The 26,762-nt window shown below is 34.9% G+C and overlaps 1 protein-coding gene across 6 annotated transcripts in view; it reads left to right on the top strand.

Moving 5' to 3' along the window:
• Positions 1-26,762, top strand: part of NOL4 (nucleolar protein 4) — a 420,442-nt gene that overhangs the window by 125,438 nt on the left and 268,242 nt on the right. For all 6 annotated transcript variants that reach the window (XM_064578812.1, XM_064578809.1, XM_064578811.1 and 3 more), the window contains one exon: positions 88-220. In XM_064578812.1, coding sequence (XP_064434882.1) covers positions 88-220 — 133 coding nt within the window. The remainder of the gene's footprint in view (positions 1-87; positions 221-26,762) is intronic.

Here is a 26,762-nt window from a genome sequence, read left to right on the forward strand (position 1 = left end):
ACTCTAATTGACCCTGTAGATAAAATGGTCACTATTTGAATGTGTTATATTTTATGATGCTTGATGATATTTTAAAACCATTTTCAGGATGAAAGTTCAATAGAAAGTGATGAATTTGATATGAGTGATTCAACACGGATGTCAGCTGTGAACTCCGATCTTAGCTCCAATCTTGAGGAAAGAATGCAAAGTCCTCAAGCTCTTCATGGCCAGCAAGATGGTAAGCCTTTCAAACTGAATAAACACAACAACAGAAATCTGAGTCAGAATGTATGAAAACATCTTATTCTCTTGTGCCAATTTTTTATCTGTTCCTACAGGGACTTTGTACGCTCAGGTTCCATTATCCACTTTCACTATTTTTTGGATTCAAGTATTTTGTTTAAAACTAGTGTGACAGACTGATTTATAAACAGATGTTAGTTACAAAAATCCAAGCTTGGCCACGTTTTGCTCCCTGAACATAAAATGTGTCGTATCAGTGTGGTTTTGGTTTCTGCAATGTTTCCTAGCTTTGGTTTCTTGAGCCATAATAACTAAGAGTTTAAAAATGATCAGAAGAGTAATTTGGATGTTTTAATTTTCCTAAAAGACAAAATTGTAATTAAAAAACAACTTACATAAAAGGACAGTTTTACCAAAGTGATTTTGCTGGGTAAGGAGATTTTTGCTGGGATTTTGACCTACTTTATTCAGCAGTAAAGGGAAAAAAAAGATCATGATCTCTTATTCCTGGGTCCATTGACAATCCCTGAATTATCCAATTGTTCTTGACAGGAAGAAAACTGGATATGAGAAAGTACACTAGGCAGTTAATGTTTTAAGTCTCCTATTTGCAGAGATCTTTTAAAAATTATTTTGTAGATTTCTATCTTTGTAAGTATAGAATAATGTGTGAAAATAAATGTACCTTACGAGGGTCATTGTGAATGAAAATGAAGGGTTATAAATAAAAGGCAAATGGCCAATTTTATTCAACATTAGTTTATTATTCCTGTAATTAACAAGTTTACATGAACTTTTTTGGCTGTATAATTTTGTGCCTACATCTGTAGATAGGGAAATGAAACATTTTTCTTGCTTTCTCTGATACTTGCTATTAAAAACTGGTTGTAAAAGATTATTCCTGGATTTCTAGTGGCTATTAGTGATCTGCTTTTGCTGTCAAGGTTTAAGAAATCCGTAGTTTTAAGTATACCAAAAGTTCAAAAAAAAAAAAGTGGCAAGGGTGTTTCTTTTTCACAGTTCAGATGAGTCTAAAAGATGTTGGTGTCCTTGGCATGAATTACAAGGAAGAAGGAGTGCGTTGATCAGTGGCCTTAAAATCATATCTTACCCACTACAGAGTAGCATAGCTATTGGGATAGAAAGGACATTTACTTGGGAAATTTCTAAGAATGAAGTTTTTCTGGTTTGGATATAAATTATCTTTTTAAAAATTATTTACTTATTTATTGGAGAGAGAGAGAGAGAGAGAGGGAGAGCACGGAGGGAGACTGAGGGAGAAGCAGACTCCCCACTGAGGAGGGAGCCTGAGGCAGGACTCGATCCTTGCACCCTGAGATCATGACCTGAGCCAAAGGCAGATGCTTAACTGACTGAGCCACCCAGGCGCCCCCATCTTTTTTCTTTTAAAATATGAGTAGATGTCTTCAGATTTTGATTTTTTATTGGAGATTGTCTAGCACTGGGATCATAGCATAACGGAAATATGTATCAGTGATATATCACTCTACTAATATTTGCTCATGTGTTTTGCCTGTTTATACCATCATCTTTTTTAGTCTATAATTCTAGAGAATGTAAATAACAAGAGGATGTGATGCAAATTCATGGTTTTCTTGTTTGAAGTTGCAGTTGTGGATCTTTGGCTAGGGAATAGCTGATGTGATATAAATCTGTATTGATTTTAATAAAATCCAGTGGAATAATTTCAAATATTATTTACTCTGAGGGGAAAGTACTTTCTCATCATATATCAATGTATGCCTCAAGGATAAGGACATATCTAGTCATTCCTTCTCCAACCTAAGCCTAACCCTTCCTGCCTTTTCCTCACACTTCTCACTGAGTTTTCTCTTGCAGGTACTTCTATTCTTTTCCTACATACAAGCCTGGTGTAATAAATGTCCTTTTTAGAAAGCCTCCTCTGATCCCATTGTTACCTTCCATTCCATGCCCCATTCCTCTGCACCATTCCCACAACACACTTTCCAGCAAAACTCATTTAAGGACTTGGCTCATCATCTCCACTTTCTCCCTTCTGCTCCTTCTGCTCATCTCGGGTAAGCTTTCATCCTTGCCACTCCACATTGGAGAGCCCTAGGGTGCAACCCTTAACTCTCTCTTCCCCTACATTCACTCTCTAGATGATCACATTGAATCATGTAGCTTTTAATACCATCTGTACCCTGATAAATCCCAAATTTACTTCTCCAAGCCCTGATATCTTTCCTGAGCTCAGGACTATCTCCCCCAGACACCTATATTTTAATATTCTTCAGAAGACTTATCATTGTATGAAATGATATTATTTTTCTTATTTATTAGCTGTTTCTCTTCTAAAATACAAATGCCATATTAATGAATAGATCTTATGTTTTTGATTTTCCTTTCAGTTGTTCCATTTGAGGTAGTTCTTGAATGCCTCAATATTAAAAAAATGAAAATATAACTTTTTACCATTATCATGATTTGCCACATAAATTTTACATGTTTTTTTCACTTTTTTTATTTTCTCCTTTCCCCTGACAGTAGCACTCTCCTAGGGAATCCGCATTGACCAACTACTGTATCATTCCATTTCCTCTGTACTTATACACACATACACACACATGAACACACCCAGACACACACACAAACATATGTACATACTCAGAAGATTTTCTCACTGTTCTTTTATAAAAATAAGTTCATATCATTTACACTATTCTGTATCTTGTTTTTCTCATCCAATATTACCTTTCTTTTAGAGCTTCCTATAGACGAATACATATATTATGAAATCCCTATATAATGGTGAGCAAAGACATGGTCCCTACCTTCATGTAGCACACAATCTAAAGGAATAAAATTGTACATGACGTCACTCACGTTTGATTACTGTTCATCTACCCAATGTGGGGAAATTCCAGCCTCTGTAAAAATAAGAATCGTGGTAGTAAAATTTGTAGTTTATGTCTATCTTTCTTAAGTTAGTGGGGACTCTGAGTGCTAGACATATATTGGATCTAGGGGGTATTACTTTCTTGTAGATGGTGTACATTGATATTTGAGAGTAGTCAGAAGTTGGGGGACTTAGGATATAACAAATCCAATTTTGGGTGGGCAATCCACATACAGCTTCAATCTAGAGTAGTCTAGTCCAGAGTTTCTCAACTTGGGCAAGATGGACACGGCATTCATTGTTGTGAGGGGTATCTGTGCATTGTAGGGTGTTCAGCGGTGTCTCTGGCCTCCACTCACCACGTGTCAGTATTAAATCCTGTCTCCCAAATTGTGACAACCAGAAATGTCTCAGACATTGCAAATGTCCCATGGGGGAGCATAATCTCCCTAGGTTGAGACCAACTGGTGGAGGCAGAGAAGGAGGGTCTGAATAAGAATCCAGTAAGATGGAGATTGAAGAGACCTAATGAAGAGAAGTTTAGAAGTGGAGGTTGGAGAAGAGTCGAGGAATCGTATTAAGTCTACTTTCTGAGATAACAGAAATGTTCTATATCTGTGCTGCTAGTAAGATAGTCACTAGCCATGCTGCAGCTATGGAGTACTTGAAATATTGCTAGTGCAACTGAGGGACTAATGTTAATTTTAATTTGATTTAACTTTAATTAATGTTAACTTAAGTTTAAATAGTCACATGTGGCTGGTGGCTATTGTGTCAGGTGGGGTGGTCTAGACTATTGTTTTACTGTGACTTGGCAGTTAAATGCCTTTCTCTGTAGCCATGGGTTTGATGTTTCTGAAGTCTTTAGAGAAATTATAGGTGAAACTCACATTTTAACAGTCAGCTGGAACCCAAGTTTAATATTTGTAGAATATGAATAATGTAACATTTTAAATTTTAAATTAAAAGGTTCTATTTTCTTTACTACTAAGTGATCAATTTATTATTGTAAAGAAATTGAAATACTGTGATTTTTAAAAATCTTTCCCTATAACTATAACGCAGGTAGGTATAATAATGTCTTTATTAGACAAATGGAGAGTTAAAAATCCCTTTTTAAAGTTTTTTTTTCCTCACTGTGGTTATGAAAGATTTGCAATTTAATCAGTACGAAGGGAAATAATACAAAATCATTTGGGGGATATATGTATATTATGTGTGTTGGAGAAAGAGAAGAAAAGAAGAGAAATATCTTGCCACTGGGCTAGATATTTAGGTAAAGTTCAAGAAGACATAAACTGGAACGAAGAATTTAGAAGAAGGAAAATTGATGTATAATATTCAGCTTTTGTTTATTTTAAGCTTATAATGCTTCCCTAAGTCAACAACAACAAAAAAATAAAAGTAAAAAATGCGCAAAACCCCTGAATCTTAGCATAGTAAATATTTAACCTATTTTACCTTTAAAATATTGAGGTATAATTGACATATAACATATTAGTTTCTGGTGTACAACACAATGGCTTGATATAGGTATTTATTATGAAATGGTCACCACACTAAGTCTAGTTAATATCCATCACCATACATACTTACAGTTTTTTTCTTGTCATGGGAAGTTTTAGAATCTCCTCTTTTAGCAAGTTTGAAATAAGCAATACAGAATTATTAACTGTAGTGACCATGCCATACATTGTATCCCCAGGACTTATTTTTATTTTATTTTTTTATAACTGGAAGCTTGTACCCTTTGTCCACCTTCACCCAATTTTGAGTAAAATATATTAAGCTATGTAAAACTTTACAGACTTCAAATAATTCCTGCAGGCTAAAATCATTTAAAGATTCCATAGTCACTTGAGTTAATCATAAAAGCAGGAGGTCCTTGGAGCTATCATGAAACATAAGTAGCTAATTGTGAAAGAGGCTCTCCTAGGCAATGGCTGTGGTTTACAGGATTCCAAAAGGTATTCCAGATCAAAAAGCTTAAATATGGGGGCACCTGGGTGGCTCAGTTTGTTAAGCGACTGCCTTCAGTTCAGGTCATGCTCCCGGAGTCCCGGGATCGAGTCCTGCATGGGTCTCCCTGCTCAGCGGGGAGTCTGCTTCTCCCTCTGACCCTCTCCCTTCTTGATCTCTCTCTCACTCTCTCTCTCAAATAAATAAATAAAAACTTAAATCCATAAATTTTTTTTTTAAAAAAAGCTGAAAGATACTCTGTATTCAGGTGTTCATCAATTTGTGTCTTGTTCTACCATCATTTAACAGCCACCATAAAGAAAAGAGCCCAGGGACACCTGGGTGGCTCAGTCAGTTAAGTGTCTGCCTTCAGCTCAGGTCATGATCTCCGGATCCTGGGATCCAGCCCCAAGTGGAGCTCCAGGCTCAGCGGAGAGCCTGCTTCTCCCTCTGCCCCTACCCCTCCCCCCTCCCCCATCCCCCTCCTAGCTCCTGCACACTCTCTCTCAAATAAATAAATAAAATATTTTTTAAAAAATGATTTATAAGTAGAAATGTGCTCATGTAGGCTCTGTCTTTGAATCCTGATTCTAGAAATTTGTGGGAACATGCCATAGCTCAAAAAATATTCTTTTTTCCTCATTATTTGTTTTATTCTGAATTTGTACATTCTAAAAACAGTTGATTTGTTTTTTGTTGTTGTTGTCTAAAGTTATGTATTAAAGGATGTCTGGCAAAATAAAAGAGCCAGATTTAGAGACAGACTTGAAAGTTTCAGTTCAAAATAAACATTCAACTTCATTTGATAGAAATATACTTTTCTAAGAACCATTTTAATTGTTTTTCTGAGTTAATATATTGTATACTATTGATAGTTTTGCAAAGGAATATTTGTACTTTATTTATCTCAAAAATATTATTAGATCGGGGCGCCTGGGTGGCTCAGTCGTTAAGCGTCTGTCTTCGGCCCAGGTCATGATCCCAGGGTCCTGGGATCGAGCCCCGCATTGGGCTCCCTGCTCCGTGGGAGGCCTGCTTCTCCCTCTCCCGCTCCCCCCGCTTGTGTTCCCTCTCTCTCTGTCAAATAAATAAAAAATCTTTAAAAAAAAATATTATTAGATAATCAGCAAAGGATTTCTGTTTTTTTAAGTCACAACAGATTGTTGTGTTTTTCCCTTTTGCCCTTTTAAGATTATAGGAGTACAAAGGAAAATTGAGACATTCCCTTTAACTCTGCATATTAGCTTAATCAGCTTTTAAATTGAGGGATTGCGATAGAAAAAATATATATACATTTCCCTTAAGTCCTCATTTTTTTAATGATTTTAGTCATGACATCACAGAATATATTGCTCTTTGGAGAGTGTGTTCTGTGTCCCCAGACTGTCTCTCAACTTAGTGGAGTAATAATAGAATTTTTTCATAGTTTTTTGTTTTGTTTTATTTTTTGCAGTATTTGGTACTTCATTTATGTATCAAAAAATGACTTCTTTATGCATTTGAAACCTTAACAAGCAGCATCCTATGTGCCAGGCAAAGGGTTGTGATAATGTCTAGAAACCAAAAAGAGGGAGAAGGACTTGAGAATTAAGAATTCTCTTAAAGCGTTCACTAATACTTCAGTGTCTACCCATGATGGATAAAAAAAAAAAATATTCAAGGCAACTTTTTCATTCAAAGATATGTTTGGTAATTCTATTAGCATGTAGAAATGCATAGTTCATTTACTAGAATTTAAAAATCTCCCCCTTTCCAGGGCGCCTGGGTTGCTCAGTAGGTTGGGCATCTGCCTTAGGCTCAGGTCATGATCCTCGAGTCCTGGGATGGAGCCCTGTGTCAGGCTCCCTGCTCCGGGGGGGAGTCTGCTTCTCCTTCTGCCCCTCACCCCACTCCTGCTCTCACTCTCTCTCTCTCTGTCAAATAAATAAATGAAGTCTTTAAAAATTAATAAAAATAAATAAAAATCTCCCCCTTTCTGCATAATATTTGTATTCTAGAAATGTTTTGATAGCTTCAATTGGTCAGACCATTTTTGAGAAACAGGAAAAAAATTTAATTGGAACTCAGTGGTTAACCTGCATACAAATACTAAACTACAACATATATATTATGTATATTATATATAATATATACACATACATACAATCATGTTTAATTATAAGAAACTTTGAAGAATTTTAGGTTTTATTTCACTGCTAAAAACAGGCAAATTGTTTGCCATAAATATCAGTTTGGTAAGAATAAAATAATTTATATGTTATAAATATCTTATAGATTAATAGCTAAATATTCTGCATTCTAATAATTTGAATTGCATATCTTTGAGTAAAATCATAATTTTCCTTTAAAAGTGTTGTGGCTCTCAGGATCAAAAGGTCAGAAGACAGTTTCTGAAAGTCAGAAAAATACCTTGTTTTGAATCTTGTTAGAAAAAAAAAATTGAATCCCACTGAAGCCCACTTAGTCTTTCAAAGCCTAGTTTGATTAGAACAAATGACTAGAACAAATATCCCTTTCTAGAATCTAGGGTTAAATTCCTGTTTCCAGGAATGCATAAATATTTTGTTTGATAACATATTAGTCTAGAACATTTTTCCTATATAATAATCCACAGTGTACTGATTTCCAAGAGTGTTAGTAAGAAACCCATTGAAATAACATTTCCATGTGAAATATTTTTCCAAGATTCTTTGAGCCCCTTTGGCTTCTGTAATGGGGATCTTTGTTCTTACTAAGACATATGATATAGCATTAACCACCCTCAACCCTAATAAAGGAAGCATATTCAGGAGCTAGGTATCCAAAAAGGAAGCGTATGTCCCATTCAGACATACAATTTTAGTAAGTATCTTACTTGCAGCTTTGAGCATACTTAGGCAAGGGTAAGACTCAATATTTCATTATTCATTTAAACAAATACCTACTGAACCCAAGAATGAGCTACACAGTGGAATTAGAAGCATGGACATGACATATAAGGTTAACCATAAGAAATTGTCATATTGGATCAGCCTAATAGTTCAAGCTCTAAAATAAATGGAAACAGAAGGGAGTAAATTTAAATTATAGCTAATTAGTTGTGAGATAAATAAGTGGGGAAAGAGATATAGTAGTGGAAATTTTACTTTTCTTCTGTCCTAATTTAGATTATATGCTCAGTTGGTAGCACAGATTCCTACCTGGGGAACTTACCTTAAAAAAAACCCAAAAACCAAAAAACAAACAAAACAAAACAAAACAAAAAAAACCCCACAACAGATTCATGGGACCACCTCAAATGGGATGACTAAGACCATAATGTGGGAAAAGTGTGGAGCCGGTATTCCAGACCATACTTTTATACTCTTCACATTTCTACTAGCAGTGTCCAGATGGCAACAATCTAAAGAGTATCAAGTCATGTGGGTATAGTCCTGCTCAAATGCTGGTTTTGGCCAGTGTTATCTTCTAAATTACCTTCTGAGTGAGGATTGATATGCATGGGTTTCACTTAACATTGTTTTCTTAGTTATGACAGTTGTGTACTGCAATTTTTTAATACTTCTGAAAATGTTCCTTGTCTACTAAATTTTACAATCTGTTTGCAGTCTTTTTTATCTGAGTATTGCACACATTTGGATTTCATTTTAGAAGACACACACACACACACACACATAACACTCTTTAACTGCTGTGTATACATGAATAAAATTTTATTAAAAGTAGGTTTGTGACTAAAATTGCATCTAATTTAGCCCAGTGGAATAGTCTCAAGTAATTATTAAAGCATATAAACCAGTAATAAAAGCAATTACTATTCACCATTTAATTTAGTTGGAAAATCTAATAAAACATGTTTTTAATAAAAATGATGTAAAACCAGTATATTTAATATGAAATTAAATTTAGTGGTTAATTTTTTATGATGGTGAGTTTTAATTAGAAAAGCTATTAAAATTTTTTTAGGTGGAACACCAAATTCCCTATTGAGGTTATGTTGTCTTACGTAAGTCACTTTCTTTGTTTGAAAACTTTGTTTTCCTTTAATGGTTTCTAATTGTTTAGGAAATTTTGCAGAAAGCAAAAAATAATTAAAAGGATTTTTTTTACATAGATGTAATAAAATATTTGACTTCCCAAATTGAATCTGTTCCTACTGGTGTTAATTCCCAATTTTTAAGTTGCATACACTTCTGGACTTAAAATACCTAAGAATGATACAATGATGCTATTTTTTCTTAATTCAATTTGTTTTAATGCTAAATTTAAAAAGAATTTACATGATAAACTTATTTAGTTAGTTGAGGTAGTTACACCAATAAAGTTTTTAGAAAGTTTTCTCTTCATGGCAATTCCTTTATAAGTAATTATATCATAATTGTCAGAAATATAAAGCATCTTTGTAAGTACTATGAAGAAGATAGATAATTAGATGGAATGTTTCTATGAATTGGAGGAAATTTTGATTGCTAGATTCTTTTGTAGTATTATATATGCTTGTGTGTGTGTATTTAATCATTTGAAATTGCTTTTAGGCAGTTATTCTATTTCCAAAAACAGAAGAAGAAACAGCAATTTGGCTTACATGTAAAACATCAGTATGGCAAAAATATGCTTAGTTATGCATTTACTTTAAATGTTTTTGTAGGGAATATTTTCTTATATTTAGGGTGATAATATTTGAAAGTTTACTTTTCTCTTGAATTAAAATTCTGCTTCTTGATACTTTACTCATATAAGTAGCTTTTCATATAAGTGAGTGCTTGTTTAGAAATTTAGCTTATTGATTTCAGTCTAAAGCTTGCATACTCCAGACCCTAATCCAATCTTAACTAGTTCCTGGACCTCTGGAAAACTAAGGGAAATTGGCTAGGTTCCAGTCTTGACTTGGAGAGTCTAATCTGATCAGTGAAGGATGTCAGATTAATTTGGAATTTTACTCCTGGGTTATTTCTTTGTTTTGAAGTATTGTTCTTGTGCTTTGTCATGACCTTTATGACAGTGTTCACTGGTCCATGAATGATTACATGGATCCAACACTCAGTTTTTTAGTACCTCCAGGAGATGCCAAAATTCTGTTAGGACCAAGTAGCAGAGACTAGACCTGTTAGTCCTTAAATATGGAGTTTTGTCTGTCTGATAATAAATGCATAAATAAGGTAAGAATACACAAGACACCAAAGAGATGTTAGAAAGTATGTATCTTCTGAGCATTTATTCAAATAAACTTTGAACCTATAAATTCATGTATCCAGCTATATTATAAAATCAGAACCACTTGAATTTTACCAATTTGAAAGTCTAAGTAGTTTTTTTTTTTCTAAATTTTTGTTTGTTTTTACTGCCACCTGCCTAACCTTTATAAACTCTCACTGTAAAGTCAACACCATGCTGTGTTTCTTTACAACTTTCTTATAGCTAGTGTGGGTCAGCCAGCTATTACTTTAAAAAAAAAAAACAGCTTTAGCCTTTGGTTAAAAATAATTTCAAGGTTGAATAATTTCAGGACTTTGAAGCTGGTGTTGCATGAGAGTTACAGAGAGATAAAGCAGTTACAAAATGGTGCTAAATTGACCATAAAAATCTTTATTTACTAGGTTTACAAAGATCATAATTAGATGATAAGTTCACAAAAGGAAAGAATCGTCAGAGGATATTGAAGAAAAGAGTTGAAAGGATATTTCATTATATTCATTATAAATATATAGTGTAATTGTTTTCTTATCACTCTCACTTCTTTATTTGGGAATGCCTGCAGGGAGGAAACAGTGCATCATCTGCATTCATGCACCTGGCCTTTGGAGCCAAGAACAATGTTTGACATATCATAGAATGTAGTTTTTGAATTAAAGTGGGGTTTGAAATTTCTTCCCCATCTGCTTGCTTCTGAGGTGGATGTGCACTCACCTCTTAGACTCAGTCTTTCTTGCCAAACATTAGAAGGGCAGTTGATTTCCTTGCCCATGAATGAATCTTCTGTCCTTTTCACATCTCAATCTGGGGTTTCTAAGACCTATTGCTGTCTCCCTTACCTACCTCCCAACCCGCTGAGGAGCAATGGAACAATAAAGTAGCATTGCGACCTGAAGTGAATTCATTAAGGAGGCAGCAGGAAGAAACTTTTAAGTTTAAATCTTGACACCTGATTTCTTATCCCAGCTCTTCCAGTAACTACTTTTGCAAACTTATTTAAGAATTATTAAAACCTTTGGGCTACCATTTCTACATCTGTAAATGGGAAGCTCAGAAAACCTCTAAGATTTATTCTAGCTCCAGAACACTCTGAGTGATCACCCTTTTAGGATCCTCTTTCTCATCTATAACATTTTCTGTTGTTTTCATCCTGACAAAACACTTCCTTTAAAAAATAAGTGGGACATGGGGCGCCTGGGTGGCTCAGTCGTTAAGCGTTTGCCTTCGGCTCAGGTCATGATCCTAGGGTCCTGGGATTGAGCCCCGCATCGGGCTCCCTGCTCTGTAGGAAGCCTACTTCTCCCTCTCCTGCTTCTCCCTCTCCCACTCCCCCTGCTTGTGTTCCCTCTCTCGCTGTGTCTCTCTCTGTCAAATAAATAAAATCTTTAAAAAATAAAAAAAAAATAAGTGGGACTCTATCATTTTCTTTTTTTTTTTTTTTAAGATTTATTTATTTTAGAGAGAGAGTGAGTGAGTGTGAGTGGGAGGAGGGAAAGAGGGAGAGGGAGAGAGAGAATCTCAAGAAGACTCCCCGTTGAACACGGAACCTGACTTGGGGCTCAATCTCACCACCCTGAGATCATGATCTGAACCAAAATCAAGAGTTAGATGCTAACTGACTGAGGCACCCGGGTGCCCCTCTACCATTTTCTATATGTCCTTAAACTTCCTTAATTGTTTTCTCAGGCTAGAGGAAGGAATTAAAGAATGATGGAGACACCCCCATCCTTCTTCTTCCAGCTGACCCTTCCCATCTTTAAAGAGCAATTTCATTTATTATTTTTTAGTTTTTATTTAAATTACAGTTAGTTAACATACAGCATAATACTAGTTTCAGCTGTTTTAATTCCAAGGTATATATATATAAGGAGTACTTAGGAAACCAGGGTGATTACTGAAGGAGCAGACTTCCCACTTTCCCTCCAATCTTGACTACAAGAATCTTCCAGAGTCTTTTTCTGTCTTGTTTTTGCTGCCAATCTTCCATGCTTTTGGTAAGAAACTATAGTCAACACAAAGGCTGTTAGGTATTACCAATATGTGAAATTAATTCTCCCCCTTTTTTCCCCTCTTCTTTATGAACATCATGCTTAAGAACCCTTATCCCTTATTCCTTCCTGAATATATGTATATAGTATGTACATATGTATGTAGGAGTGGCTGTGTGTATATGTAGAGAAAGAAAGAATGGGGCGCGATGGCTATGTGTGTGTGTGTGTGTGTGTGTGTATAAGGGATAAAAGAGAGAGAGGGAGAGAGAGGGAGGGAGGGAGGAAGAGTTAGTTTTAGTACTTTCAACAATTATGATTATCATCTTCCTTTAAGCACTTTTCATAAAATTTATCCTGAGTTCCTGAGGTACTGGAGGGTTTCTTAGGATTTCCTTTAACAGCAACATCATTGAAGATTTGACAACCTTAAATGTCTATATACATTTCAGAAACTTTGAGATTTTTGGCAGTCAAGTATCAATCAGCACATCTCTCAGTGTGGGGATTTATTTCACTAACATATCATTATTGCTACTGCATAATAACATCTTGGAGAATACATTCCAGCAGCATACAGAATAAAAAATACAACTCATCACTGCTTAGCTCTGTCTTTATTCAAATCTATGATAAAGCAATCAAGAAAAATCAGATTCGCATTATAGGTACAGGGGAGGTTAGTGCACTGAACAATGATGCCAGGGTTCTAAATTGGGCTCAGTGAGAACATACTTACTTAATGCGTGTCAACAACATCAGCAGTTTGTTTATCTAAAATGTGATGTGCATAATCCTATTTTTGAACGGATGAAAAACATCTAGACTCTCATCTGAATTTAACCATCTAAAATCAAATTGTTGTAAGGTATTTCCAACAGAAAGTGAGGATAGGTGATGACAAGAACTGTCTTGATTGCTTACTGTATGGCAGGCGCTGCCCCAAGAACTAACTTTTCAGATTTTCTCAACAATCTTATGAGGTACAAACCGTTACTATTTTTATGGTATAGATGAGGACATGGAGGCTAAATAACTAGTCTGTCATCACCCAACTGCAGAGTGGTAGAAACAGAATTGGAACACAGACATTCTAAACCTGGAGCCTATGTCTTTAAAGATGAGATTCTAAGTGGCCACAAGCCTACCTCTGTAACCATTGCATTTATTATGTTCTGTAACTGATGCATCTTATGCACATTATTTTATGTTCTTATTTTCTGAACAGGGAATTAATATTCTGGTTCATATTTTAGTCTTGCCTGTGCTTTTTAAACTGCTTATGATAGCTACTTGTAGATGTTTTCCCCATACTTTCCTATTTTCATGCACATATCTTCTTTGTTTCTGCATTGTTATAAAGATATTAAAATATTATTTCTAGCCATTGAAGTATGTTGGTTTCATCTAGCTTTCTAAAAGAGGAGTAGCAAACTTAAAATCTATTTCAAAAACACCTCTTGACAATAATTGCCCTGTGTTTAAAATTCGTATTTCCTTTTATCTGTCAAATATGTAACTGACTGTTGACAATTTCTTTCATTTCCCCCTATTCTTCCCTTGTTGGAAAGGACAGTAAGAAATTATGATTGACCTTCTCTACTGCATTCATTATTTCAGATCTTCTCATTTTACTTTACTATTCTTTATTCTAAATAATAAGACCAAGCTTTGGCAGAAGAGGAAAAAAAAACAACAACACTTTTCATTCATGACCATCCACTCATGTCAATAATGATTTATCTTATAAGCTTCCTGGAGGTAACATTTCAGTTTTGCTTTGTGTGAATAACAATAAAGTGTACACTTTTTGATGAAGAGTACCATTTTCCTACATAAAGCAGCCAGATGAATAGGTTATTTTGAAATATCAATCATACAAGGCACATGTCTTAAAATAACATACATACTTAAAACACTCATTGAAAGAATGTTAAATGGTGTAAAATGTGGAAATTATCCAGATTAAGTTAGGTAAACTTATATAATAATGGTATATTCAACTGTACCCAAATGTGAATAAACTTTAAAAATAAAACATCAAACTTCAAAAGAAGGCTTTTAATATTATAAATCGAAATCACTTGCATTTGTGACAAGAACATAACTAGACCCATAAAGGTTACTAAATGCTCATGAGATATTGTGGCTTTGAGAACTGATACTGAGTGAATGAAGGTTAATAATAGAACCAGTTACCACTTTGGTGTATTTTTTGTCTAGTGATTGTAAATGTCACTACATAGGGCTTGTCAACTGGCCAAGCTGTAAATAGGCCAGCTTTTGCATTTGCATCTATAGGTAAGGACCACTTCATATTTTCTTAAAAGGAAGACTATAAAATGTTATTCTGGAAATGAAACTTTTATAAATAAGCTCCAAGTAGACTAGGCATTTTGACTTTCTTTTGAAAATGTTTCTTACCCCATCGTGGTGGTATTATAATAATGTCATTCAGTTTAATAATCACCATGGTCTCTTGGGTCACATATTATTCTTATTTCAAAATTGAACCCTGTCTTTTGTTTTCTTTCCATTAAACCATGCTGCTTTTTTGTTACTAAAAATAATGTTTTACCTTGTTAAGCAAGCGTTTACTAAGAATTCTTTATAAGGCAGATTCCAAGCCGTTATGAAACAGGACAGTGGACAAGGGAATGGTACAGTGGATAGTGGTGTGCCAGGGTTCACAGGACCGAAGTGTAGATCCCATTTCTATGACATAACATGTCCTGATGCATTCCATTTCACATATGTTAATGTAAGGGTCCTCCATTTTAAGGTAATATTTGCCTTATTAACCTCACAGAATCTATGACAGGAACCAATACGATAATATGTCCATTTACAATAAATATTTATTACCACCCACTGTATGCCAGAACTATGTAAAGTGCTTGGAATTCAGCAGTGTGCAAAACATAAAAAAGGTCTACACTATTACACGATATGTAGTCTAGTAGGGTGGGGACAGGAGACTAAATTTCTGATTACAAATTGTAACAACCACTATGAATGGAAGGAGCCTCATGGGAGAAGATGGCAGTGATTTAACCTGGCAGTGGAGAGCTGGGAAATGCCTCTGAGAAAGAGTGATGTAGATCCAGAAGGTGAAAAACAGTTCAGAGGTGATAAAAGGCCCAAGAGCACCTCAGGCAGAAGCACCTGCATGTACAAAAGCCATGTGCTTTATAAACTGTTAGGTATAATGGGGCCATATTTTGATGTTAAACTCTGTGTGCTTGGTTTTTCAAATCCTTTTACTTCTGCTCACCACATCTCCTTTCAAGCAGAGTCCAGGGCTTTTCAAATGAACTGCCCTTAGGCTAAGCATATTATGGAAAGAATAAAGAATCAATTGTTTGGCTTCTGAGTACTTAAGTAGATATTTTAAAATTAATAACATAGATATGCATCTTTAACACCATGGCTTTCAGTGGCAAGATACAAACATAGAATAGAATTCTAAGAAATTGGTTTTAAATAGGAGCAAAAGCCTAGAGGTCTGGATGAATAAATTATAGAAAGGACAAGAATGCATAATAACTTTTTTCCTTCCCAAAGAAGTTAAGCTTCCTACTCTATGGGGGAAAGAGCAATTTAGAGAGATGAGCCACATGGTTCTCTGCGAAAAGTTTAGTGGTCATGGCCAGGGCAGCAGAGTAATTGGAATATGCTTGAAGGATAAGAGAATTGAGTTCTTTACCCAGGGTATAGTTAGGAAGACTGCAAACCTCACAGAGAGATGCCCTGTGTCCAACATGGCATCTGAAGAGTACAGTAGCCATAGCATGAGGTACTTAGATGATAGGCTAAGGAACATCTCACAGACACACTGGCTAGCATGGGGTAAGATGGCAGGAAAAAGCAACTGGGGGGTCTGGTGAACCAGAAAAATCTCTGAGGTTGAGAGGACGAAGTTCCGAATCTACGATTTGGAAGCCCTGGTAGACTCATGGTCATCATCAACAGATGCCGCAAGGATAGGCATCTGATGAGAAGGTTACTCTTCCTCCTTTTCTTTCTCACACTTCCTGAGCTTCATTCAATGTCATGTCACTGAGATCCCTAGGGAGAAGGGGAAGGAGTGCTGGTGGTTAGAATCCTGACGAGTTTACAAGACAGAGTAGTTCTACAAACAAGACTGAGTTTTCACTGGAAATGACTGAACATCCTTCATGTGGCATAAATTTCCCTCCCTGACCAGGAGTGGAGCAAATAAAGTGAATTCAATTAAAAAGGAAAACGCCCCCTTTTTGTACACTTGAGTTGGTGACCATGTTGATTTAAACCAGTTCTACATAGAATACAGACGTCAGTAGTAATCATCATTAAATTTGGGGCAGAGCTTAGAGGTTAACATTTCTAAGGTACCTTCACAGTTATCTTAAATGTATCATCCTGAGCAATGTCCTACTTTTTTCAATGCCTTGTAGGAAATTGGAAAGCTGGACCATTTTGTACCCATGTTCTTTTATAAGTAATCACTAGGCATTCCAGAAATCCTCTTCCAGATCAAAAGATGTTTTAAAACTATGCTATTTTGATCCCATGTGAGTAATTGCTTTTATATTGGCTTGATATTGTGTATACATAGTTGGCTGGACCATGATGTATTAAATAGTTTATCTTCTCCTACACTTACCTATTTGAAATGAATTATTTGATAATATGTAGCAAAGGAACACATTCTTGTGGGAAGTCATTTTTTTTTTGTTAGAGTGATGTCATTGAGGGTGTGTGTCATTGGCTCCTGGGAGTCGTTCTATAGCTACAACATCTAGTGTCACCTAAAGAATGCTGCTGTGTGCAGACATCCTTTGCATTTTGCCAATTGTCTTTATTAATCAGGGGCAAAAGCCATCATTAACAAGAATGACTTAAATTTGGGAGAAGGAAATTAACTTCACCTGAGACTTCACCTTCAGCTAGAATACAGTATATGCCCACCTAATGCGATTTTCTGTAACCTGACCAATGTTGAGAGGTTTACGTCCATCATACTTCAAAACCGACATTTATTTCATTTTCATGTAAAGAAAAATTGTGTTACTTATTGTCTCCCTTGTAAGTAAAATCATGTATTCATAGCTCACAGGTTTAAATGTAGACTAAAATACCTTGGCTAAAGAAAATGCTAACATTTCAATTATCTGAGATGAAAAGAAATAACACATAGGTGCATTGAATTCCTCTTTTCATGGAAATTATTTTACAATCAGAAAGGTAAACCTCTGGATTTAAAAACCTATAAAGGCATTTTTCAAGTGTAAAAATAATAGAATATTTTTATGTGATAGTTTATAGCCAACCTACTTTGGAAGTTAGTTTTTTTTATTATTATTATTTTGCTTTTCTGGAGATATGAACAGATATTTGCTACTGTTTACACTGTTGCCATTGAAGGTAATATCCTGGAACACTTGAACACTTTTAGTTTTATGCTGGAAGAGGCTGTAATGGGAAATAGTAAAATCACCAGTTACTCTATTAACCACTAGAGGTCTACTGATATCAAATTTCTGCCAACATCCTTCATTTCTATAAATACTTAATTCCATATGAATTAAAGTAAATTTCTTCTTTTTTGTTATGTATCTTTTTTTCCTGTGGACTTTAATTCCACTTAAAATTGAGGGTGTTTGGCAGTTTAGGGGGTTTGTTTTTGTTTGGGTGTTTATTTTTTGGTTTTTGTTTTCCTCTCAAGTTGTATTTAAATACTATAACATGACTGTTAACTTTTAGGAAAAGTTAACTTTTAAATGGTTGGTATGTATTTAGTGTGTGTGTGTGTTCTGTGTGTATGTGTGTGTGTGTATATATATATTTATATCCCATGTGTATATATGATAACAGTTTAAAAATGTCTGGCTTGCCTTTCATTCAGTAGATATATGAATGCCATTTGATTCTAAAGCAAGAATTTACTGCCTGGTGTTTCACATTTTCACATTGACTTGTGAGTACACCTTCAGGGAGTTTGCAGCATGCATATACATCAAACATAAGCGGAGTTCACCATTCAGGGACTCATGTTGTAGTCCCTGTCATGTTGCTAAAAATAGATGACTTCTATTTTGTTAGAAACAAGTAAGTGTTACTAACCACCATTTTGTAGAAAATTTGTGTCTAAGAACCCTGGAATTACATGATATTGTGCTCTTAAAATACTTTGCCATTTTATATTCACTTATATAAAAAAAGGTAGCAATTGAAATCTGAGTGAAAGAACTGAGGAGCTCATCTTTGAACCCTTAGGAAGGTTAGGAGGAGTTCGGTAAATGCTGTTCAAGTGATTGTCTGTCTTCCTATCATGGACCAGGGGTGACATTGGAGGAACTAAGAAACACCCTCTAGTCAGAGGTCTCCTGCGCCTACAGTACTTTAAAGAGTCCCAGCTCTCAAAGCTCCATAGAAATGTCACTTTCATTATTCACTAATCCAACCCATCCAGCTCCAGCCCCATTCTCTTGCCCCCAGATGAATAGTGAAATTAGAAATACGGTGTCATCTTGTTGGAACTAGGAGGAAGGGCAATGTGCAAGTTCTGGGATTCCCTTCTGGTAAGCCAAAATAATTTTGAATGCATCTGCAATAAAGAGAAAACCTCAACTTAATGAAACATTACATCTACATTTTTTAGAGCATTTAGTGAGCTGCCCTTGAATTTATTTTCAGACAGCATTCTGTCTTGGCAGAAGCAAGATTTACAAATGCAACAAACGGAAGACTTTCATTTAGCCCAGGAAGCCAGCTTTTTGTTTATGTTTTTGCCCTATGTTGCTGGGTAGTTGTATTTTACACTATCCAGGACGACCTTTTTTTGAGTAGGCAGGGTAGGCTACCGGGATTTGGAAGATGCCAGAAAGGGCTCCCGTTGGCTGCTATGTGTAGGTATGAAGTGAGGAAGTCTGTGCACTCTACAAAGGCTACTGTTGGCCATGCAGTGAGGGAAAGCTGATTATTGGTCATGTTCTGTTCTGCCAAGCCAAATGTGCAAGGCTCCAGAAGATTGGAGATCTTTGTGTAATTCATCTGACAAGGGGAAACACCTCTTGCAAGTAGCTAGCCTTTCTGTAGTTCGTTCAAGGAATCCCATGTGTCTGCTACTGTCTTCCCCCTACTAAAGTATCACTCCCATTCACCTATCAGGATATATAAAATTTTACCATTATATCTTTGGTATCCGAAGTTTCTCATATATTCTCCTTTATCATAATTAAGAAAACATACACTTCTCAAAATATAACCTTTGCAACTATAAATGAATACCTAAATTTAAATTATCAACTACTAACTGGGAAGACTCACAGGAACTTAAAGATTTTTTAAAAAGTTTATGGAATATATATATTATACAAAATATATATAAAAATTTCAAACACAAATAGAGGAAACAATAAAGTGCATATGTACTTTATATGTATATATATGTATATATATTACATATACACATATATGTATTAAATGTACATATGTATTAAATATGTATATTTATATACAATAAAGTGCATATTTATTTATAATAGGATGTACTCATCCCCCAGCTTCAAAATTATTTGCTTGTAAACCATTTAAATTGGGGAATAAAGAGCCCTGAAAGAGAACAGGATTCTGCCTCCACTTTGGCCATGCCGTTCATGTCAAGATCGTAGTGAAACTTCCATGGAGATTAATTCCTTCTCTCCTTTTGTTCAACTGTGATCTGATGAATGAAAAAAAAATTATTTCACTTACTACTTCTGGAAGCATTTCATAAAAATGATTGAAAAGACATGATTGCTGATATACTGGGTTCAAGAGTAATTCACTTGTTCTTCAATTATTAAGCTCTTACTTTGAGGCAGAAATGTTTTTACTGCTAGGACCATAGCAGCAAACAAGGCAGACAAGATATCTGTTATCCTGGAATTTATATTCTAATAAAAGAAAGGCCAAATTACATAATATAAACTAAAACACTAAATCCTGTATATCATCTTCCATGAGGAAGCAGGGACCACTTATACAGCTTTTTTTTTTTTAAGATTTACTTATTTATTTTAGAGAGAGAGAGCAAGCCTGAGGCAGGGAGGGGCAGAGAAAGGGGGAGAGAGAGACTAGCAGACTCAGCACTCAGCATGGAGTTGTGCAGGGCTCGATCTCATGACCCTGAGATCACGACCTGAGCTGAAACCAAGAGTCTGACGCTTAACCGACTGTGCCACCCAGGTGCCTCAAAACAGCCTTTTTTAAAGAAAGAAAATTAGAATCTACAAGTTTCTCTTTTAAGAAAGGAGAATTTTTTATTAAAACTGTTTAATAACTAAGAGGGAAAAAATCTAGAAAAGTATGTGTTTGTTACAGTGTGCTCTGTTCTTTTCAGGGTATCTAAGAAAAGACAAACTTTCTTGGGTTATGAAACTCGTAATCCCTGTTTTCCCCTATAAAATACACTTAATGACTTCATTCTTGAGTTAGTTTCATAATTTATGAAATATTGCTGATAAAATTAGATAAGCAATGAAAAAATGATCACTATAAAAACTGGTCCTTCAAAATGTTATCAGTTGAGGTAAGTAAAACTATATAAGATCTTGGATGTCTTATGGTTTTGTAGGCTACTTTATTTTCAAAGCTATGAAAAACACCACACAATTGTGATCAGCAAAAAGAACATGACTACCTGGTATTTTCTTGCTGCAAAAATTATAGTGTAAAATCATTTTGCCAGTGTTTTTCCTGAAAACTGAATATGAAGCTTTCTTTATTTCTTATTTCTTATTTTTAAAGCTATTTTTTGAAGCAGTTTTAATTTTACAACAAAATCAAGAGGGAGGTATAGTGATTTTCCATATACATCCTGCCCCACGTATACATAGTCTCCACATTATCAAAATAGCTCACCAGAATGGTACATGTTTTACCAAGGATGAGCCTACCTTAACTCATCATAACCACCCACAGTCCTTGGGCTTCATTCTTGGTGTTATACATTCTTTGGGTTTGGATAAATGTAAAATGACATCATCATTATAATAGAGTATTTTCAATGCTCTAAAATTCCTCTGTGTTCTTCTTTTTTTTCTCTCTTCCTACCCATCCCTGACATGCAGTGATCTTTTTATTGTCTCCACAGTTTTGCCTTTTCCAGCATGTTATATAGTTAGAATAATACATTATGAAGCCATTACAGATTGGTTTCTTTCACTTAGTAATATGCATTTAAGATTCCTCCATGTCTTTTGCTGACTTGATAGCTCATTTATTTTTGGCAGTGAATAATATTTCACTCTCTGAATGTACCACAGTTTATTTATCCATCCACATATTGAAGGTCATCTTGGTTGCTTCCAAGTTTTGACAATTATGAACAAAGCTGTTATAAGCATCCATGTGCAGGTTTTTTGTGGACATAAATCTTCAGCTCCTTTGGATAAATGCTAGGGAGTGTGATTGATGGGTTGTATCATAACGGTATGTTTAGCTTTCAAGAAACCACCAAACTGTCTTCCAAAGTGGCTATGTTATTTTGTACTCCCACCAACAATGAATGAGAGTTCCTGTTGCTCCATATCCTTATCAGCTTTTGATGTTGTTTGTGTTCTGGATTTTGGCCATTCTAATTGGTATGTGGTTGTATATCATTGCTGTTTTAATTTGCATTTTCCTAATGACATATGAATGTACTTATTTGCCATCTGTATATCTTCTTTCCTGAGACATCAAGTAGTCTTTGGCCTATTTTTTAAATGAGTTGTTTTCTTATTGTTGAGTTTTAAGAGTTCATTGTATATTTTGAATAACAATCCTCTATCATTTGTCTTTTGTAAATTTTTTCTTCTAGTCTGTGCCTTGTTTTCTTATTTCCTTGATATTGTCTTTTGCAGAGAAGAAGATTTTTATTTTAACAAAGTACAGCTTGTCAGTTATTGATCATTTATGTAAAAAAAGTCATCATCATGGGGCACCTGGGTGGCTCAGTCAGTTAAGTGTCCAACTCTTGAATTCAGGGCATGATCTCATGGTTGTGAGATGGGGCCCTGCATTGGGCTCCACACTCAGCAGGGAGTCTGCTTGAGATTCTCTCTCCCCCTTTCCATCGGCCTCTGCCCCTCCCCCAGCTGTCTCTCTCTCTAAAATAAATAAATCTTAAAAAAAAAGCCATCGCCATGCTCAAGGGCATCTAGGCTTTCTCCTTGGTTATCTCCTAGGAGTTTTCTAGTTTTCATTTTATGTTTAGATCTATGATCCATTTTGAGTTAATTTTTGTGAAGGGTCTGGGCCTAGATTAATTTTTTTACATGGGGACATCAGTTGTTCCAGCACCATTTGTTGAAGAGACTGTCTTTGCTTCATTGTATTGCTTTTGCTTCTTTGTCAAGACCAGATGACTCTATTTATATGGGTCTATTTCTGGACTCTCTCTTCTCTTCCATTGACCCGTTTATCTAATCTTTGGCCTATACCATACTCTCTTGACTACTGTAGAATTAGAATAAGTGTTGGGCGCCTGGGTGGCTCAGTTGGTTAAGCGACTGCCTTCGGCTCAGGTCATGATCCTGGAGTCCCGGGATCAAGTCCCATATCAGGCTCCTTGCTCAGCAGGGGGTCTGCTTCTCCCTCTGACCCTCCCCCCTCTCATGTGCTCTCTCTCTCTCATTCTCTCTCTCAAATAAAAAAGAATTAGAATAAGTGTTTAAGTTGGGTAATGTTAGTCCTCCAACTTTATTCTTCTCCTTCAATATTGTATTGGCTATTCTGGGTCTTTTAACTCTCTATGTAAAGCTTAGAAGAGTTTTTCCAATATCCATTAAATAACTTGGTGGGATTTTGACTGACATTACATTGAATCTGTAGATCAATTTTAGAAAACTTGGCATCTTGACAATAGTAAGTCTTTCTACCTATTAACATGGGATATCTCTCCCTTTATTTAGTTCTTTTTTGGTTTTGTTCATTGGAGTTTTGCAGTTTTCCTCATATAGATATTATACATATTTTGTTAGATTTATACCTAAGTGTCTCATTTTTAGGGATGAATATGTGTTTTTAATTTCAAATTCCACTTGTTCATTGTTGGTATGTAGGAAAGCAATTGACTTTTGTACATTAAATTTGTTCTACAACCTTCCTCTAATCACATAATTTCAGGAGGCTTTTGTGATTCTTCAGATTTTGTACATACACAATCATGTCATTTGTAAACAGACAGTTTATGTTTACCTTCCCAATATGCATATATTTTACTTGCTTTTCTTGATTTATTACATTAACTAGAATTTCCAATATGATGCTAAGAGGAACAGGTGAGAGTGGACATTCTTGCCTTGTACATAATCTTATGAGAGAGCTTTAAGTTTCACACCATTAAGTATGTTAGCTGTGGGTATTTTGTAGACAGACTTTATCAAGTTGAGAAAGTACCCCTCTATTTCTATTTTACTGAGAGTTTTTTTTTATCATGAATAGCTTTTGGATTTTATCAAATGCTTTTTCTGCTTCTATTGATGTGATCATGTGATTTTTTAAAATCTATTAATATGATGAATTACATTAATTCACTCTGGAATGTAGTATCGGATTTGCATACCAGGGATAAATCCCACTTGATCATGGTGTATAATTAATATTATGCTTTTTTAGATTCAATTTGCTAATAATTTTGTTGCATCTATGTTTATGAGAGATTCTGATAGGTAGTTTTCTTTTCATGTAATGCATTTTTCTGGTTTTGGTATAAGGATAATCCTGACTTCATAGAATGAATTAAAAAATACCCTCTCTATTTCTGTCCTCTGAAAGAGATTTTCAAGAATTGGTATAATTTCTTCATTAAATGTTTGGTTGAATTTACCAGTAAACCCACCTGGTCCTAGTGCTTTCTGTTTTAGAAGGTTATTAATTACTGATTCAATTTCATTGATAAATATTGGCCTATTTAGATAGTCTATTTCTTCTTGTATGAGTTTGGCAGCTTATGTCCTTCTAGGAATTGGTCCATTTCATCTAGATTATCTCATTTGTGGGCATAAAGTTGTTCATACTATTCCTTTGGTATCTTTTTAATGTCCATGAGATCTATGGTGATAATGTCCTTTTTCATTTCTGATATTACTAATATGTGTCCTCCCTCTCTCTCTCTTTTTGGTTAGCCTGGTTAGAGACTCATTGATCTTTACAAAAATTATTTTTTGTTTTCTTTGATTTTCTTTATTGATTTCCTATTTTCAATTTCATTGATCTCTGCTCTAATTTTTATTCTTTTGTTGAATATATGTTTGATTTTCCCTTCTTTTTCTAGTTACATAAAGTGGAAACATTGATTTTAGATCTTTCATCTTTTCTAATATATACATTAAATACTGTAAGTATCACTCTAAGCTCTGCTTTCATTGCATTCCACAAATTTTGATAAATTGTGTTCTAATTTTCATTTAGTTCAAAATATTTTAAAATTTCTCCTGAAATATCTTATTTGACCCATGTGTTATTTAGAAATATATTGTTTTGTTTTGTTAAGTTTTTATTTAAATTCCAGTTAATATACAGTGTAATATTAGTTTCAGGTGTACAATTTAGGGATTTAACACTTACATACAACACCTGGTGCTCATCACAAGTGTACTCCTTAATCCCTATCACATATTTAACCCATCGCCCCACCCCCACATGCCTTCTGGTAACCATCAGTTTATTCTCTATAGTTAAGACCCATAAGGTTGGCTGCAGATTTCTCAACAGAAACTTGGCAAGCCAAAAGAGAGTGGCATGATATATTCAAAGTGCTGAATGGGAAAAATCGGCAGCCAAGAACATTCTATCCAGCATGGCTATCATGCAGAACAGAAGAAAAGATAAAGAGTTTCCCAGACAAACAAAAGTAAAGGAGTTTGTGATCATTAAACCAGCCCTGCAAGAAATATTATAGGGGACTCTCTGAGTGGAAAGGATAGAAGTATATTGTTTAAACACCACATATTTGGGGACTTTTCCATTGATCTTTCTGTTATTGATTTCTAGTTTAATGCCATTGTGGTCTAAGAATATACACTGTATAATTTCTATTCTTTCAAATGTGTTAAGGTGGGATTTATGGCAGAATGTAGTGTAACCTGTTGAACGTTCCATGTGAGCTTGAGAAGAGTATATACTCTGCTGTTGTTGGATGAAGTAGTCTATACATGTGAATTAAATCCAGTTGATTGATGGCGTTGTTGAGGTCAACTATGACCATACTGATTTTCTGGCTGCTGGATCTGTCCATTCCTGAGAGAGGGATGATGAAATCTCCAACTATGTTAGTAGATTTATCTATTGTTCCTTGCAGTTCTATCAGTTTTTGCTTCACATAGTTTGACACTCTGTCCTTAAGCACATACTCGTTAAGAATTGTCATGTCTTCTTGAGGAGAATTGGGCTCTTTATTGTTATATAACGCCCTTCTTTTTCCTGATAAATTTCCTTGATTTGAAGTCTACTGTGTCTGAAATTGATATAGCCACTCTGCTTACTTTTGATTATTATTAGCATGGTAAGTTTTTCTCCATCCATTTACTTTTAATCTATATGTGGTTTTGTATTCATATTTACAGTAGATTTCTTATAGGCAACATATAGTTGGATTGTGGTTTTTTATTTGACAATCTCTATCTTTTAATTGGTGCATTGATACCATTGACATTCACAGTGATTATTGATGTGGTTGGATTAATATCTACCACATTTGTCACTGTTTATTTGTTCCCCTTGTTCTTTTTCTCCTTTTGTCTTCCACTCTTTTTCTGCCTTTTGAGCATTTTAAGATTTCATTTTCCTTCCTTTCTTAGTACGTCAGTTATACTTCTTTTTTACATTTTTAAGTAGTTTCACTAGGGCGTGAATGTACATTTATAGATAATCCAAGTCCACTTTCAAGTAACACTGTACCACCTCGCAGGTAGTGTGAGTACCTTATAATAACAAAATCATCCTAATTTCTCCCTCCTGCCCCTTGTATCATTGCATATGTGTATCTCTCTCTCTCTCTCTCTCTATATATATATATATGATATATACAAAACCAGACATAATTGAATATATTATAGGAATTATTATTTTGAATAAACTAATATCTGTTAGATCAATTAAGAATAAGAAAATAATTTTTTTATTTTACCTTCCCCTATTCCTTCTTTGATGCTCTTTCTGGTGCAGTTTCTGACCAGTTTCTGACCTATATTATTTACCTCCTCTCCAAAGTTCTTTTTTTATAATTTTTTTGTAAGGTTAGTCTACTGACCACATATTCCTTCAACTTTTGTTCATCTGAGAAAATCTTTGTTTCTCCTTCTTCGCTTTGAAGGATATTCACAGGGTACAAAATTCCAGATTAGTAGGTTTTTCCTCTTAATACTTTAAATATTTTACTCCACTCTCTTCTTGGTTTCATGGTTTCTGAGAAGTGGGAGTAATTCTTATCTTTTTTTTTTTTTTTTAGCATATATTTTTTTTATTCTTATGTTAATCCCCATACATTACAACATTAGTTCTAAATGAAGTGTTCCATGATTCATTGT

The sequence above is a fragment of the Mirounga angustirostris genome, unplaced genomic scaffold (genome assembly GCF_029215605.1).
Source record: "Mirounga angustirostris isolate CCGP_5_RB_7025 unplaced genomic scaffold, mMirAng1.0.hap1 SCAF_14, whole genome shotgun sequence".
In the NCBI taxonomy this organism is placed as follows: Eukaryota; Metazoa; Chordata; class Mammalia; order Carnivora; family Phocidae; genus Mirounga; species Mirounga angustirostris.